The sequence below is a fragment of the Oryctolagus cuniculus genome, chromosome 2, assembly GCF_964237555.1.
Source record: "Oryctolagus cuniculus chromosome 2, mOryCun1.1, whole genome shotgun sequence".
Lineage (NCBI taxonomy): Eukaryota > Metazoa > Chordata > Mammalia > Lagomorpha > Leporidae > Oryctolagus > Oryctolagus cuniculus.
The window spans coordinates 1,278,568-1,293,518 of NC_091433.1; the positions used below are offsets into that span (position 1 = coordinate 1,278,568).

A 14,951-nucleotide genomic window follows, 5' to 3' on the forward strand; every position below is an offset into this window, starting at 1 on the left:
GACCTTCATGCCTGCCCGCTGCCTTGGGTTCTTTGTGCCTCTAGGAAGAATAGAGCTCCAGGAAGCTGGGTGTGCCCTGTGCAGCGTGCAAGCAGCAAGTCCTAGACTGTTCAGGGGACGTTGGTAGTTTTTTTTTTGTTTTGTTTTGTTTTGTTTTTTTTTGACAGGCAGAGTGGATAGTGAGAGAGAGAGAGAGACAGAGAGAAAGGTCTTCCTTTTTGCCTTTGGTTCACCCTCCAATGGCCGTCATGGCTGGCGCGGTGCAGCCGGCGCACCGCGCTGATCCGAAGGCAGGAGCCAGGTGCTTCTCCTGTTCTCCCATGGGGTACAGGGCCCAAGTACTTGGGTCATCCTCCACTGCCTTCCCGGGCCACAGCAGAGAGCTGGCCTGGAAGAAGGGCAACCGGGACAGAATCCGGCGCCCCGACCGGGACTGGAACCCGGTGTGCCGGCGCTGCTAGGTGGAGGATTAGCCTAGTGAGCCGCGGCGCCGGCATTGGTAGTTCTGATAGGCCTGCTCCACGGCGGGCGTGCACACACCTGTGTGAGTTGGGAAGCTGGTTGGCTCAGTGCCAGCATCCTAAGAGCAGGCTGTGTGCAAGACTGCAGCTGGCGGAGTGGAGGTGGAGGCATGTCTGCCCGCGCTGGGCCAGTGGCGGCAGGTGCCTGCTGAGAACTGCGTGCTGCAGTGGTCGCCAGCTTCTGGAGCCTGCGTCTCCCCCTTAGGCTTCTCTGCCTGCCAGGCTGGGCTGTCGGAGCAGGGACAAGCTGTAGGCGCTGTGCTCGGGACTGCAGGATAGGACTGGGCTGAGACTTCTGAGACTTCAGGAGAAGAAAAGGTGACAGACTAGACTCTGGTCCTGGTTGGAAACCACTGGGTTGTCTTTTTGTCATCATTCCTCACTCCCAGCAGTTACGCCATCCCTAGCATCTGACAAGAGCATGGACAAAGAATTCTCAGAGCGACGTTTGCTCCCAATTAGAAACTGTGTTTCTCTGGGGATTGGCTTGAACTGTCTGCTAAGTGGAGTGGGTTTAGTGGGGAGTGGCCCCTGCAGTACCCGCGTTAGTGTGTTTTCAGAGGCGCATACATACACACGACCTGCCTCTGGTCCCTGTGGTCCGCAGAGGAGCCTAGCATGGTACCTGACTGAAGCCTGCAGGCTAGGTGCTGATTAGTGCTGGGATGTGGGGCGGGTCCTTTTGTGCGGAGTACTCTGTCCCTGGCCCTCTCTCTCCCCGGTGCTAGGGAGATAGCCGGGATTCTGATGACTGGCGTCGCTGGGTGACAGGCCAGCAGCATCCTTCCCCCTGCACCCCTTGGTGGTTTTCATGACTGCATGTACTGCTGCTGTATATGCGGCCTTCTTGCTTCCTGGCCTGGAGCTCCCAGTTAGCCTGCCTAAACTCTGACGTCTGCAGCTGCGAGAGTTCCTTGGGAGACCAAGAGAGAAGAATATTGGCATCGAAAGCTGTCCTGGTTGTGAATGGGTGGTCAGGGGCAGGCTGTTGGGTAGAAGGGAGACAGCACTGGCTTAGGAGCCAGGAATCCCGGGTTCCCGTATCGAGATTTACTGTCAGTTGACCAGAGGATTTACTTCACGCCAGCCTCATTTTTCCTAGCCCAAATGCCAGTTCATTGGTTTATAGTGAGAAGTCACTTGTGTCTAAAATTCTGTTTCTCTAAGGAGAACTATCTGGGAAACAGATTAAATGTTAAGTGTGCTCTCCTAACCCCCAGAGCATTGCTGTCTACCTGAGATACGGTTCTTCCTTCTGGCATGCATGGCCAGCTTTCAGAACATCCAGCGAACCCTTGTAAGATACAAACTGTTAGGACAAATGTATTTTTCCACTCTTCAAAGGACCCCAAAACCCCCAGACAGGAGAAATGACAATGCTGTGAGATGCCATGAGACTGTGCAGCTTTCCCAGGTTACATTTCAGCCAGTTTTTGAGAGTCTTACTGTTTTGGGTTTTTTGTTTGTTTCTTGTTTAAAAAAAAAAAAAAAAACAACAACAAAGATTCATTTTATATATTTGAAAGCTGACGTTAGAGAGGGAGAAGCAGAGAGAGAAAGATCTTCATCCACTAGTTTACTCACCAAATGGTGTCAAGGGCCAGGGGTGAGCCAGACCCAAGCCAGGAGCTTCGTCTGCATCTCCCATCTGGGTGCAGGGGCCCATGCACTTGGGCCATCCTCTGCTTTCCCAGGCGCATTAGCAGGGAGCTGGATTGGAAGTTTAGCAGCTGGGACTCAAACTGGCGCCCATAATGGCTGCCAGTGTCCCAGGCGGCAGCTTTACCTGCCATGCCACAAAGCTGGCCCCATGAGATTCTTACTGTTCCACATCCTCACCATCACATTTTAATTTAAGTCAACCTGATGGTTATTTAACAGCAACTCATTATGGTTGGCAGAGAGAGAGGTCTTCCATCCGCTGGGTCACTTCCCAATTGGCCACAATGGCCAGAGCTGCGCTGGTCCGAAGCCAGGAGCTTCTTCAGGTCTCCCACATGGGTGTCAGGGGTCCCAGACACGTGGGCCATCTTGCACTGCTTTTCCCAGGCCATTAGCAGAGAGCTGGATTGCAAATGGAGCAACCGGGACTCAAACCGGCACCCATTTGGGAGGCCTGTGCTGCAGGTGGTGGCTTTATCTGCCACACCACAATGCTGGCCCTTATTTTTCTCCTTTGTGAAGTGCTTATTAGAAACTATTTTACAGCTTTTTAAATTTTTAAAAATTAGCATTTGTACGTATTTGTGGGCTACGGTGTGACATTTCATTCAAGTGTGCAATGTGTATTTTACAGCTTTTTTTTTTTTTTTTAAGATTTTATTTATTTGAAAGGCAGAGAGAGAAAGAGCAAGAGAGATCTTCCATCCACTGCTTCACTCCCCAAAAGTCTATAATTGCCAGGGCTGGGCCAGGCTAAACCAAGGAGCCAGGACCCCCATCTGGGTCTCCCATATGAGTGGCAGTATTTGAGCCCACCTCTGCTGTTCCTCATTGGCAGGGAGCTGAATCAGACACAGAACGGCTGGCACTCAGCTGGCTTCTCCACTCTGGGAGGCAGGTGTCCCACGGTGGGCTGACATTGCTGTGCCACAGTGTCCAGTGTCTGCCTCCCTTTTACGGCTTTTTAAACACAACTGTTTTATATAAACTTTTAAAATAGCCCCTGTGGGGAGCAACTCGGACTAGACTGTTACTGGAATTAAGACTTATTCTATGCATCTGCTTTCCCACAATATGGCGCTGAGAAGGGAGTAACAACTTCTACACAGCTGCCTCCAGTTCAACCATAAACTATAGGACCTGCTCCTGATTGGAGGAGAGCAGCGTACTCGGCGTGTGGGTAGCAGAGTTGGGATTGGTGGAAGAGGACTATAAAGGAGGAGAGAGACGACATGCACCAGGAACATCTATCTGAAGGAACACCTGAGCAGCCCCCGAGAGAGCCGGCCGGCGATGTGCCGCTCCCCCGCGGAAGTGGGAAAGTGGCTAGGGGGAAAGTGGAAGGGTCGGTAGCCAACCCGGGAAGAACCAGCAGCAAACCCGGAGAGGGCCGAGCAGACAAAAGAACAGCGCAGGGTCCTGTGCCGTTCCTCCACGAAGACGGGGAGCGACATAATGGTGCCGTGACTCGGATATGAAGCCTAGGCAGGGTCTAGTGTCATTCCCCCATGAAGAGGGGGAGCGACATAATGGTGCCGTGACTCGGATATGAAGCCTAGGCAGGGTTTAGTGTCATTCCCCCATGAAGAGGGGGAGCGACAAGCCCCTTTTTCCTTTTTTGGGGAGGGTAGGGTGATAACAGGCAGATGGGGAAAGGTCTCCTATCTGCAAATGCCCACAACAGCCAGAGCTGGGGCAGCCCCAAGCCAAGAGCCAGGAGTTTAATCCTGGTCTTTGACATGGACAGCAGGGCCCCAAGTAAGTACTGGAGCTATCACCGATTTCCGGGTGTGCATTAGCATGAAACTGGAATTGGGAGTGGAGCCTGGACTCAGACCTAGGCACTGCCATATGAAATGACTGTCTCCTTGTTGGCCCAGTTTTATAGCAAATCTTTTTTTCTGTTCATTTGGTTATCTGCGTTTTCTTTCCTGTAAGAATTCTAAATCCTCAGGGCCGGCGCCGTGGCTCACTTGGTTAATCCTCTGCCTGTGGCACTGGCATCCCATATGGATGCCAGGTTCTAGTCCCAGTTGCTCCTCTTCCAGTCCAGCTCTCTGCTGTGGCCCGGGAAGGCAGTGGAGGATGGCCCAAGTGCTTGGGCCCTGCACCCGCATGGGAGACCAGGAGGAAGCACCTGGCTCCTGGCTTCGGATCCGCGTAGCTCCGGCCATAGCAGCCATTAGTGGGGGTGAACCAACAGAAGGAAGAGCTTTCTGTCTGTCTCTCTCTCTCCCTGTCTTAACTATCTGTCAAATAAAAAAAAAAAAATTCTAAATCCTAAATATGAGCCTGCCATTGCTTACGTGTTTCATGTGGGGTTGGTCTTTTCTCTTTTTAGTGTTTATGGGAGCTCTCAATGTAGTTGAATTTTCATCAGTATGCAAGGAAATCTTGTCCTGCTCAAGATTATAAAAAGATGTTCCTGTATTCTAAAGTTTTACTGTTTTGCCTTTCACATTTAGGTTTGTAGTCTGCCTGAATTGATTTTCCGTGTATGGCCTGAAATAGAGGTCTTTAGTGCTTCTTGGTCGTGTTTCATAAAGTTGCCTGTTGAGTTTCACAAATCTTTTGTTTACAAGATTTATTCCTAGGTGCAAAGTTCTTGTAGTTTACCATGTTGCTTAACAAAAATCTAGTTTAAAGTGACATTTTCTTGTCGTTTTCATTGTTTAGTGATATAAAGAAATGCAACTTTATCTTACCTACTTTTCTTTTTTCATCTAGAAACTCTTAAATCTGCAAGTCTTTTGGATGTTTAGGTAAACCAAAGAGTTTCGGTTCTTTTCCATTTCCTTTTATTTTCTTGCCTTAACATACTGGATTAAATCCTGCACAGACTGAATATAGGATTACTGATAGTTGCGAATGTTCTTATCTTCTTCTAAGTCTGAGAAAATCCTTTCAGAGTTTCACCAATAAGTTTACACCCTTTATCACAAGTTTTCATCTTGGATCCATATTGAATATTTTAAAAGACTTGCTTATTGATTGGTTTATTTGAAAGGCAGAAGGGAGATAATCTTTCCAAAGCCAGGAGCCAGGGGCACCATTCTGTTCTCTAACCATAGGTGCCAGAGGCCAGATATTTGGATCATCTTCTGCTGCCTTCCCAGGTATATGAACAGGAAACTGGATCTGAAGCAGAGCAACTGTGGCTCAGAACTGGCGCTCTGATGTTTTTTTTTAAATACTTTTTTAAAATTTTATTTATTTAAAAGGCAGGGTTACAGAGAGGCAGAGGCAGAGAGAGGGCCTCCACCCGCTGGTTCACTCCTCAGATGGCCACACGGCCAGAGCTGCAATGATCCAAAGCCAAGAGCCAGGAATTTCTTCCTGGTCTCCCTTGTGGGTACAGGGGCCCAAGCACTTGGGCTATCCCCTACTGCTTTCCCAGGCCACAACAGAGAGCTGGATGGGAAGTGGAGCCCCCGGGATTCGAACTGGCACCCACATGGGATGCTGGCACCACAGGTGGTGGCTTTGCTCACTGTGCCGCAGCGCCAGCCCCCCTTAAAGGTTTTTGATATCCTTATAGAGTGAGTTGGGGAGAGCACTGGGTTTTGTTGTTGTTCTGTTCTCCAGAAGACTTGGTAAGATAGCAATTATTTCTTCCTTGAATATTTGGTGGAATTCTAAAGTAAAGGTATTTAACTTAGAGTTTTAATGAGTTTTGATGTTACAGATTTTAGAAATTTTTTGATTTCCTCTAAAATGTTCGCTTTTATTGGCATACATTTGTTCATAGTATTGTCTTACGTTCTGTGGATTTTGTTTTGATGTCTTCCTTATTTCTGATACTGGTTGTGTTTTCTGTCTTTTTAGATTAGTATCACCAGACCTTTATTAGATCTTTCAAAGAACCAACTTTTAGCTTTGTGGATCCTTTCTCTTGTAAGTTTGTTTCCATTTCATTGATTATCTCTTTGAGTTTATTTTGCTGTTCTTTTTCTAACTTTTTTCATTGTTTTTATCCAATAAATGCATTTAAGATTATGTTTTCTATTTAACTCTATTCTATGCATTTTAGTATCAGTATTTCATATTTAACATTTGTCAAGTTTGTGTTTCTTAACTTCCAAACATGGACTTGTTTGTTTGTTACTGATTCCTCTTATCATTGCGTAATGGTCAGAACATGCACTCTCCGTGTCAGGGTTTCCTGTTGGCTGGGGCTCGCTTTAGGCCTGGTACTCTGGTTTCTGTCCCCATGAGGCTTTCAAGGACAAACTTGGATTTTTCGAGGATCATCTGTGTGTTTCTTCATCGTTGCTTTCCTTTGACTTCTGACCAAGTTTGCTCTTCCTTGTTACTTCTTTGTTTATCTAAGTATGTGAATTTGTTTGAGGTGATTTTCAGTCAGAAGATTGATTGAAATAAGTAGCTTGCTGTTTATTTGAAATCTCTGCTTATGTTCTCCATCCTTCTGCTTTCTTACCTGGTTTAACAGGTGGACTTTGCATGAGTCGGGAGCAAGCCAGTGTCAACGAGACTGGCTGCTCACTGTAAGAAAGGGAGTTTGGGGCTTGCAGTTGGATGCTCAGATCTGTAGCGAGTGCCTGGGTTTGATGCTGGCCTCTGGCTCCTGCCTCCAGCTTCCTGCTAATGCAAACTCTGGGAGGCAGCACGTGAAGGCTGCTGGCTTTGCCCTCCACTGTTGTGCACAGAGTGAGACTGAGCCAGTGGGTGGAAGCTGTGTCTCTGCATCCCAAAACCGGAAGACGAACAAAACTGAGTCTTTCAGGAAGAAGTTTGAACAATGATATTTCCTTGGACAAATTACATTTCACCAAATTGTGTCTTTCATAGTTGGGTGAGTCTTCCTGGAATCATTTTTGAACTGTTTCTCTAGTGTGCTGTTGAGCCACACTGTTTGTGTTTTACTCTGTAAACTTTTTGTTTACGACTAGCAAGCGTCCACTCAGTAGCGGCATCCCGGCAGGCTGGGGTGGCCCTGTCTGCTCTCTGGGTGTGGTGAAGGGCACGAGCACACACCATGACTGCTGGAAGGAGTGACCAACCTAATTGTGTGTGAAGAGAGCTTGGATGCCTCGTCCGAGAGTTAGGAAAACAGTCGTGCGTGCTGCCTGGGACAGACTGGACCATCCTTGTCAGCGCCCTCTTTCTGGCCCTCCTGTCAGTGCTGCAAGTGGTAGTGATGACTGTGCTAATGTTGGACAGCAGAGTTGTCTGTGGAGTGTGCAGTGGCTGGCAGTGCTTTCTCCAGTGCACGGTGTGCAGTGCCGGCAGTGCAGGTGTTGTCTGAAGGTCCCTGGGTCCTGGCTAGAGGACTCTTGTTGGAATTGCACCCGTCTGCTTGAGTGCTTTCTGCTTCTTGACTCTTCACGCCTTCATTTTAGAAATGCAAATAACCCACCAGGTGTGCTGGCCCCGGGTTTCCACTTGTCTCTGAATGCCTGGGCTTCTCTGAGTTGAGCCTGAGAAGTGAGTTTGAAGGTGAAGTAGAATGTGTGCATTTTCCTGATCTTGGTCCAGCTCACCAAAGTGCAAACTAAACTGCTCAGGCCAGGGGGACTGGTTGATTGTGGTTTTAAAGGGCTCACAACCAGATCCGAGGTCCCGGGAAGAGGTGTATTCCACGCCGTCAGTTCATTCAGCTGGCATTTGATGTTCTCATGCGCTGTCTCCATCCGTGCCAGGCAGGCCCTGTGCTGCTGCAGGTCCTTTCCAGTTTGCGTGTGGTGTGGTTCCGCCGCTGGGTGGAGGCAGCACCACTGCCATCTGCTAGCAGCCCCCTGGGTCTTAGGACTGGAGCACATGTGCTTCCTCATGGGCGCAGGGTTCACATCTGGCTCTGAGTTTGGCACTGCCCAGACTTGGGCTGAATGTGACTCTTGGGGGCCTAGGGCGACCCAGCTGCGGTGGAGCTGGGGCGTCGGGCCCTTCCCACTTGGTGCTCCATCTGGTTTTCTTTTTTAAGATTTACTTATTTTGAAACAGTTACGCAGACGGAGAAGGAGAGGCAGAGAGAGGTCTCCATCCGCTGGTTCACTCCCCCAGTTGGCTGCAGCTGCCGGAGCTGCACTGGTCCAAAGCCAGGATCCAGGAGCTTCTTCTGGGTCTCCCACGTGGGTGCAGGGACTCAGGCACTTGGGCCATCTTCTACTGCTTTCCCAGGCCACAGCAGAGAGCGGGTTGGAAGTAGAGCAGCTGGGACACAAACCGGCCCCTGGTGCTCCGTCTCTGTACAGGGCTATGGCAGTGTGGGAGCTCAAGGAAAGCTGGGGGCATCCCTACCCACAGTAGAATTTTCTCTGCTCCCAACTAAATCTAGGGCTTTCCCCAAGATCTAGCACTGTTTTGCAGCTTCCCTTTCTGGCTCCTCCCCCTTCCCCTCACCTTTTTGTGTGTGTGTGTGTGTGTGTGTGTAATAGATTTCATGCAGACAGCACTGTGTGGCAGCTCAGGCTCTTACAAATACGGTCTTGGTGTCGGATTGACTGTCCGTCCCAGGTTTCCGTGTCACCCCCTGCAGTCCTCGCGGCGAGGAGGGCGGAGTGCTTTGGTTAGCTCCAGTGTGGGTTATGCTCTTGTCTTCAAAATAAAAACCTCTCTACTGGGAAGACCATTTGAGTCTATCAGTGTTGAGCTTACAAAACAAAATCTACTCCAGTATTTAGTGAGTGGATTTCAACATGTGGAGGGAGTTGTGCTGAAAAGCCCAGAAGAGCTGGCCCCCCAGGAATAACTGGGGTCAGTCTGACCTGCCCAGGTCTGCATCAGCAGGAGCTGGGAGATGAGATCCACCGCCTCACTCATCTGGATTCAGGCAGACCCTGTCACAGCTCCCCTCTTGGGCAGAGGGGCTTAGACTACCCCTGGACACCCTGAGATGTGTCTGCCAACAGCAAGAGCGTGCCTACTTGAGGACACTTGACTCAAGTCCAGAATCCCTGCTGCAAGGGAGTCAGAATAGAAGGAGGGCCCTCCCTGTCCCTGCAGAGCAGGGAAGGCCAGAGCGTTCCTGAAGTGGCTCCTGAGCCACACTAGGCAGAGGCGTTAGGGTGTGCAGGAGCGTCCGTCTGGGCCGGAAGGTCGCACTGACCTCATCTGAAACTGCTGGAGCAGCAGTCAGACTAGCCGTGCTCCTTCAGCCAAGGGTCGGCAGTGCCTCTTCAGCTTTTTGCATTGATGTCAGTCCTTGGTGTGTGCCACGTTTATTGTCATGCATGACCTGCTTATTTGGTTAGCTACTTTGAGTAACGGCCCCGTCGTTGGCAGCAGCCAGCATTGGCCATGTGGGCACAGGAGAGCTCACCACGCAGGTGTTGTGGGTGGCATTTGCTGAACACCCGTCCTGGGGGCTGTGCTCACTGTCCACTGTCTGACTTAGCCCTCACAGCTGCGGGGAGGCAGAGGGGCCTGATGGCTCTGCTCACTCATTGAAAATAAGAAATGCTGCAGTTTTCTCATTTAGTCAAACTGATGGCTTCTTTCTCTTTTGTTTTTCTCTCTCTCTCTCTCTCTCTCTTTTTTTTTTTTTTTTTTTTTTTTTTGTAAAGATCGTTGATGGTGAGTGGTTTCATCTCCTTTTTCTCTGGGCTTGGAGAATGAACTAGCTGGGTGAGGGCTGCACATCGGGCCAGACCATCCTGAAGGGGTCGAAAAACACCAGCTGGAAGATTGCTGTGGCAACACTGTGGTCAGACCTGCACCGTCAGTCCCCTGGTACCTGCTGCCGAGTACCGAGACCGAACACTTGATACACCCAAGGACCCGTGTGTGCAGGGATGTGGGTGTCTCCTGGGACAGTGGGAACACAGAATCTGGAGCTGTGCGGGACCTCCTGGGATGTCACTTGGCATGGCAGCAGTTTCTCTGGGGTCTCTGCGGGCACCGGGATGGGGTGGTGGGGGTGGTGAGGGTGGTGAGAGCAGCGAGGCTCCACTCTGAAAATGTGACTCTTAGAAAGGAGGAGGCCAAGGAGGAACGCACGGAGGCTGCGCCAAGACCATGCTGACAGCTGTGTGGTGAGCAGTGACGAGGAGGAGCTGTCCAGGGACAGAGACGTGTATGTGACCACCCACACTTCCAGAAATGCCAGGGTGGAAGGAGCTGCAGGGTTCAGGTACTGCTGTGCCCCTGTTCTGCTGTGCTGGGGTGGGGAAACAGGGTACAGCAGATCTCTGAGCCCTTGGCTCTGGAGGGGCCTGTCCGAGCACTGTCTACCAGCTGCTTGTGGAAGCCCGTTATTCCCACAGTGATGAGCATGTGCCAGTCAGTGACAGGGTGGATATGAACAGGCCCAGAGGGTACGGCTGAGGCCCTCGGAGCCTCGACTTGGGGGTGGGGGAGACAGGGAGCCTGGGTTGTTGGCACCTTCTCTTGTTTTCTCCTCTTTTTTGTGGCTACTCTGTCATGTCCCCTTGGGCCAGACAGATTTCCCAAGTCTCCTAGATGCCTGTACCAAGACAGAGTCAGAGGAGGGGAAGCGACCCTCGGAGGGAACATAGGCTGCTTATGTGAAGGCCCCTGAGGATGGGCTGGACACTGACGGGTACTGAACGCTGGTTTCTAGGCCCTCTGGCACGGTGAGCTGTCCCATCTGCATGGACGGATACTCTGAGGTGAGTGAACGGCTATATACCTTCCTGCTTGTCAGGGTCTTGCTCTGAGGTAAGTGAACTGGCTACACCTCCCTGCTTGTCAGGGTCTCTCTGAGGTGGGATTTGACACCTCTGCATGCACTCATGCCTGGGCTGCCACCTAACTTGTACGTCTCTGAACGGAAAGTATGCTAGCATCCATTTGAACCCTGAGCCCCTTAGTTTAACCTCCTGGATATCATGTGCCTTGTGTGTCCTCTCCTGGCCCTAACAAGGAACCACTCATTTCCTGGAGTGCCTGAGAACCCTCTTGGGCCGCCACTGCTGGACACCAAGGCTCCTGTGTCCAGCTTTCTGCTCCGCAGAGACCACTCACACTTACTTGTCTGGGACCAGAGTCGGCATCACTAGCTCTCCAGACGGTCTCGGCTGTTGCTGCTGCAGCCCTGAACCTTCTCTCCCACTGGTCACCTGCACCGGGCAGGGCAGGAGTAGGATTCTCTGGCTACCACAGTTGCTCTGGGGCAAGGGAAAATTTAAAGGCTCTTCCTTTTAATGTCTTCTAGATTGTGCAGAATGGACGTCTCATTGTTTCTACAGAATGTGGCCATGTCTTCTGTAGCCAGTGCCTCCGTGATTCCCTTAAGAATGCTAACACTTGCCCAACTTGTAGGAAAAAGATCAACCACAAACGGTACCACCCCATTTATATATGAAGTGCTCAGAGCTGCTCAGGAGAGACGAATGGACAGAGAGAGAGCCTAGCTGGTTCTCTGCGTGGTGTCTGCCTCCAACTTCCTGAGCTGGGGAGGACTGCTTGAGAACCAACATGTGATATGTAAACTGCTCTTTCGTTTCCAGACCCCGCCTAGATCCTGTTTTCTCCAGTTTGACGCTCTGGAACTGGGCCCAGGGGCCCTTCTTGGCCACGCTCTATGTCTCTTCTCTGGGGTAGTCTGGTTCCAGAGTAGGAGAAAGGGAGTCAGACCTATGGGAATTGAGAGTTGTGGCTATAGCCTGTTTCTGGGACCTCCACATTTGCCAAGAAAATTTCCCTGTTTGGGTAGTGTGCCCAAGAGCTGGGGCACACTGCATTTCTTTCTGGCATCTGCCTGTAGGTGGACCAGCCTACCTGCCACATGGTGACAAGCCAGACACAGTCCACCCAGCCCGAGGATCCCAGGTGCAAGAGCGGTCTCTGAGGCATGGAAGACCAACCCCTGGACTTCTTTCTTTGCTTGAGAGTCGGAGATCACCCTGTGATTCTGCCTGCACCTTATTCAGATGTGCAGTGTTTTCTGCAAATCAGGAGAACCTCTGCAGGGCAAACCCCCTGTTTCCTAAGAACGAAAAAGTGCAATAAAGCCCGTTCTTTACCTACTTGTCAGCAGCCCAGGAGATGTAGCACTGTTAGTGTCCTCCCCAGAGGCCTGATGTCTCCTGAGGAGCAGTGCCCATCCACCTTATCTCTGCTCACCAACTGTTCTCAGGAACCTTACCCATGCTCCAAAGTTTGTCACCTGGCACAGGACTGGGAGGTAAATAGGGCAGGCACATGTTTGGGTGCCCTCTCTTCTGGTAAAATCTGTCCTGTGTTTGCCACCACGTGTCCTCCAGTCCTTGCTGCCAGCTGCCTGTGTCTGCCCAAGTTCAGTAGCCCTTGGGAGGTGGTGGCAGTGTTGTGGCCTTGATCAGCCAGCCGCTCACTTCCATACTTCTGTCCAAGGCACTGTCACTCCCTGTTTCAAGGAACGTGGCCCACCTGACTTGGCACTGGCTTGGCTTGCCCATCAGCCCCCACCAGCTGGTGTTTATATCAGAAGCTGCTCTTCTGGCCAAGCGGGCTTTGGTCCTTGGGCTTTTGACTGCTACACAGGCTTTGGGTGGCAAACCACGGCGACATAGCCATCCCGGGGCACCCAGGTAACAACCTCTGCTCCAGTGCACAGGCACGTGGGGACCTCAGGTTCTCTCAGAGGGCAGCAGTGTGGCCTGAGCAGGCCGACAGCACAGGGCGTGGGGGTAGTGGTAGGGGAGAGGCCTGGCAGTGCCAGCCCGCCTCCACCTGCATACCTCCCCTTCCTCAGAGGGCTTCAAGCCAGACCCGCAGCCTTTTCGTGTGAAACGTCTTCATGAGAGAGGGGCCGTTCTGGCGTTGCTAGCAATAACTGGCCTTCAGATCGCCGCTCTGAAGGAACAGGGACTCAGCACAGAACTCACTTTATGGGGCTGATGGAGTGTCCCTCCTGTGTGTGAAGAAAATAGTTTTATTCTTCCTTCTGACTTTTTAACTTTTTGGCTCACTTGGCAGTTAGTGTGAATGAAAGTAATAATTTTCTACTTGGAGTCAAAGAGCACGGGATCACAGCACCCGTTATTTTGACACGTAGCTCGTGGGCACTCTGGTTGGGTGCCGCTGCCATTAGTTCCCTCTGGGCTTCATGGCCATGCTCCTTTGTTGTGTTGGAATGATACACTAGGAGTCAAGGCAACCATACAGCCAGCTGACGAATTGATACAGTAACACCCATTTCAGAATTTAAGTTTTATCCTTACAACTTAAGTGGTTGGTCATAAAAGTTGTGTTACTTCTTCCTAAATTCAGTTGGGGGAAAATGTGTTTCGTTTCTTCCGAAACTGCAAACCAGGAAAAGGCTGGTGTGAGAAAACCCTTTTCTCATCTTCAGTGTACATAGTTCAGCTCGCTCTTTGTTGCGTTTAAACTGTATCCACGAACATCAGTTTGTCTTGGACTCCTCTGCTAGTGTTAAAGGTGGAAATAAAACCATTAATTTGAACCAAGTATCTTTTTCATGCATTTATTTGCTCTTTGCAGTTGGCACCACCACCGTGCTGCCACTCCTTTTTTTGCCAAAGTGTGTTTTCCATCTGCCCTATATTGAGTGTATTTGCATCGGTGTGTGTACTGGAAAGCTGCATATGCAGAAGCCGGCGTGTGGGAGGCCACTCCTGGAGCAGAACTGCAAGTCCCTGAGACCTGAGAGTTCAGAGTCTGTTCTGGGAGATGCGGCTGGCCAGGGGCCCCACCTTCTCACCATGGCCAGTCACAGGTGTCAGGAAGCTGCTCTGAGCAGTGTGGAACCTTGAGTGTGTTTAGCCCACACTACCCTCACCACCCAGACACATCCTGTCCTCTGGGACAGAGCCAGGGCCCCAGGAGTCCCTGCCATGAGTGAGCAGTGCCAAAGAAGCCATATGCACCAGATGCCTCTGGGTAGCTATCCAGGGCCTGATGGGTCTCCTTACCCTAGTCCTAAAACCAAGAGACAGTTGAGGAAGACCTCAGCTGAAGCCCCGGAGCTGTGGGGACAGGCCCAGTGTCTGTCGTTAGGTCTGGCACCAACTGAGTGGGCCCAAAGCTCAACAGAATGGAGCCGCCAGGGCTGGCTGTGGAGGGAGATTGCTGGGTTATTTGTGGAACATTCAGATGGCACCTTCATTGTAACGGTGCAGGAACAGTGTATTTCCCCACGTTCGGTTTGCAGCGTCTCTGTTGTTGTTTTGAGTGCGTCCTTTATTCCATCCACATCATCTGCAGGTAAATGGCTTAGTGCTCCAGCGCTTGAATAAGCAGGTGGTGGGCGCCGTGAGCAACAGATTTGTTCCAGGTTCTGGATAACTCTTGGGTAAGGGAAGTTCATTTTTCTACCATTAGGTGAAATTCTGAGTTTTATTTTTAAGTCACCAGTAATAGATCTTAACTGGTTCTTTTTCTTCTATTGAGACACAAAAATGTTACCCTTTCAGCAGTTAGTGCTACATTGTAGGATGAGCATCCTGATCTGAAGCCCATAACTGCCTGAGTATCAGTGTGACTGCACAAGTGGAAGACTTCATGCCTGACTTAAGGCGGTCTGTCCCAGAGCACAGGCGCACTGGAAGTATTGTGTGAAGTTACTTCAGGCTGCGAGTGTTCTCCCACCTGAGTGATTTCATGTGTAGAATGGGTCCTGTCCCCAAGATATCTCACACACGTGTACATAGTTCAGGATCGGGGTTGGGGGAACAGGATACCAAACACACTGGTCCCAGATACTCTGAATAAAGCATACTCAGCTTGTATTTGCTTTCCAGCATATGCCATTCTTACATTTTGTGGATAAATTCGCTGTTTTCTTATTTTATCTTTCTAAACATTGCTTAATTTGTCTTGCTCTTATTTGGTTTAAGGTTGATTTTA

At 50.5% G+C, this 14,951-nt stretch overlaps 1 protein-coding gene across 1 annotated transcript in view; it reads left to right on the forward strand.

Annotated features, from left to right (window-relative positions):
• The window catches only part of RNF4 (ring finger protein 4), a 36,962-nt gene extending 23,410 nt beyond the window's left edge, over positions 1–13,552 (forward strand). Inside the window, exons 5-8 of the mRNA XM_002722398.5 lie at positions 9,707–9,716; positions 10,113–10,272; positions 10,723–10,771; positions 11,317–13,552. Of these exons, the coding sequence (XP_002722444.1) occupies positions 9,707–9,716; positions 10,113–10,272; positions 10,723–10,771; positions 11,317–11,466 (369 nt within the window). The 3' untranslated portion in view covers positions 11,467–13,552. The remainder of the gene's footprint in view (positions 1–9,706; positions 9,717–10,112; positions 10,273–10,722; positions 10,772–11,316) is intronic.
• The last annotated feature ends 1,399 nt before the right edge of the window (positions 13,553–14,951 follow it).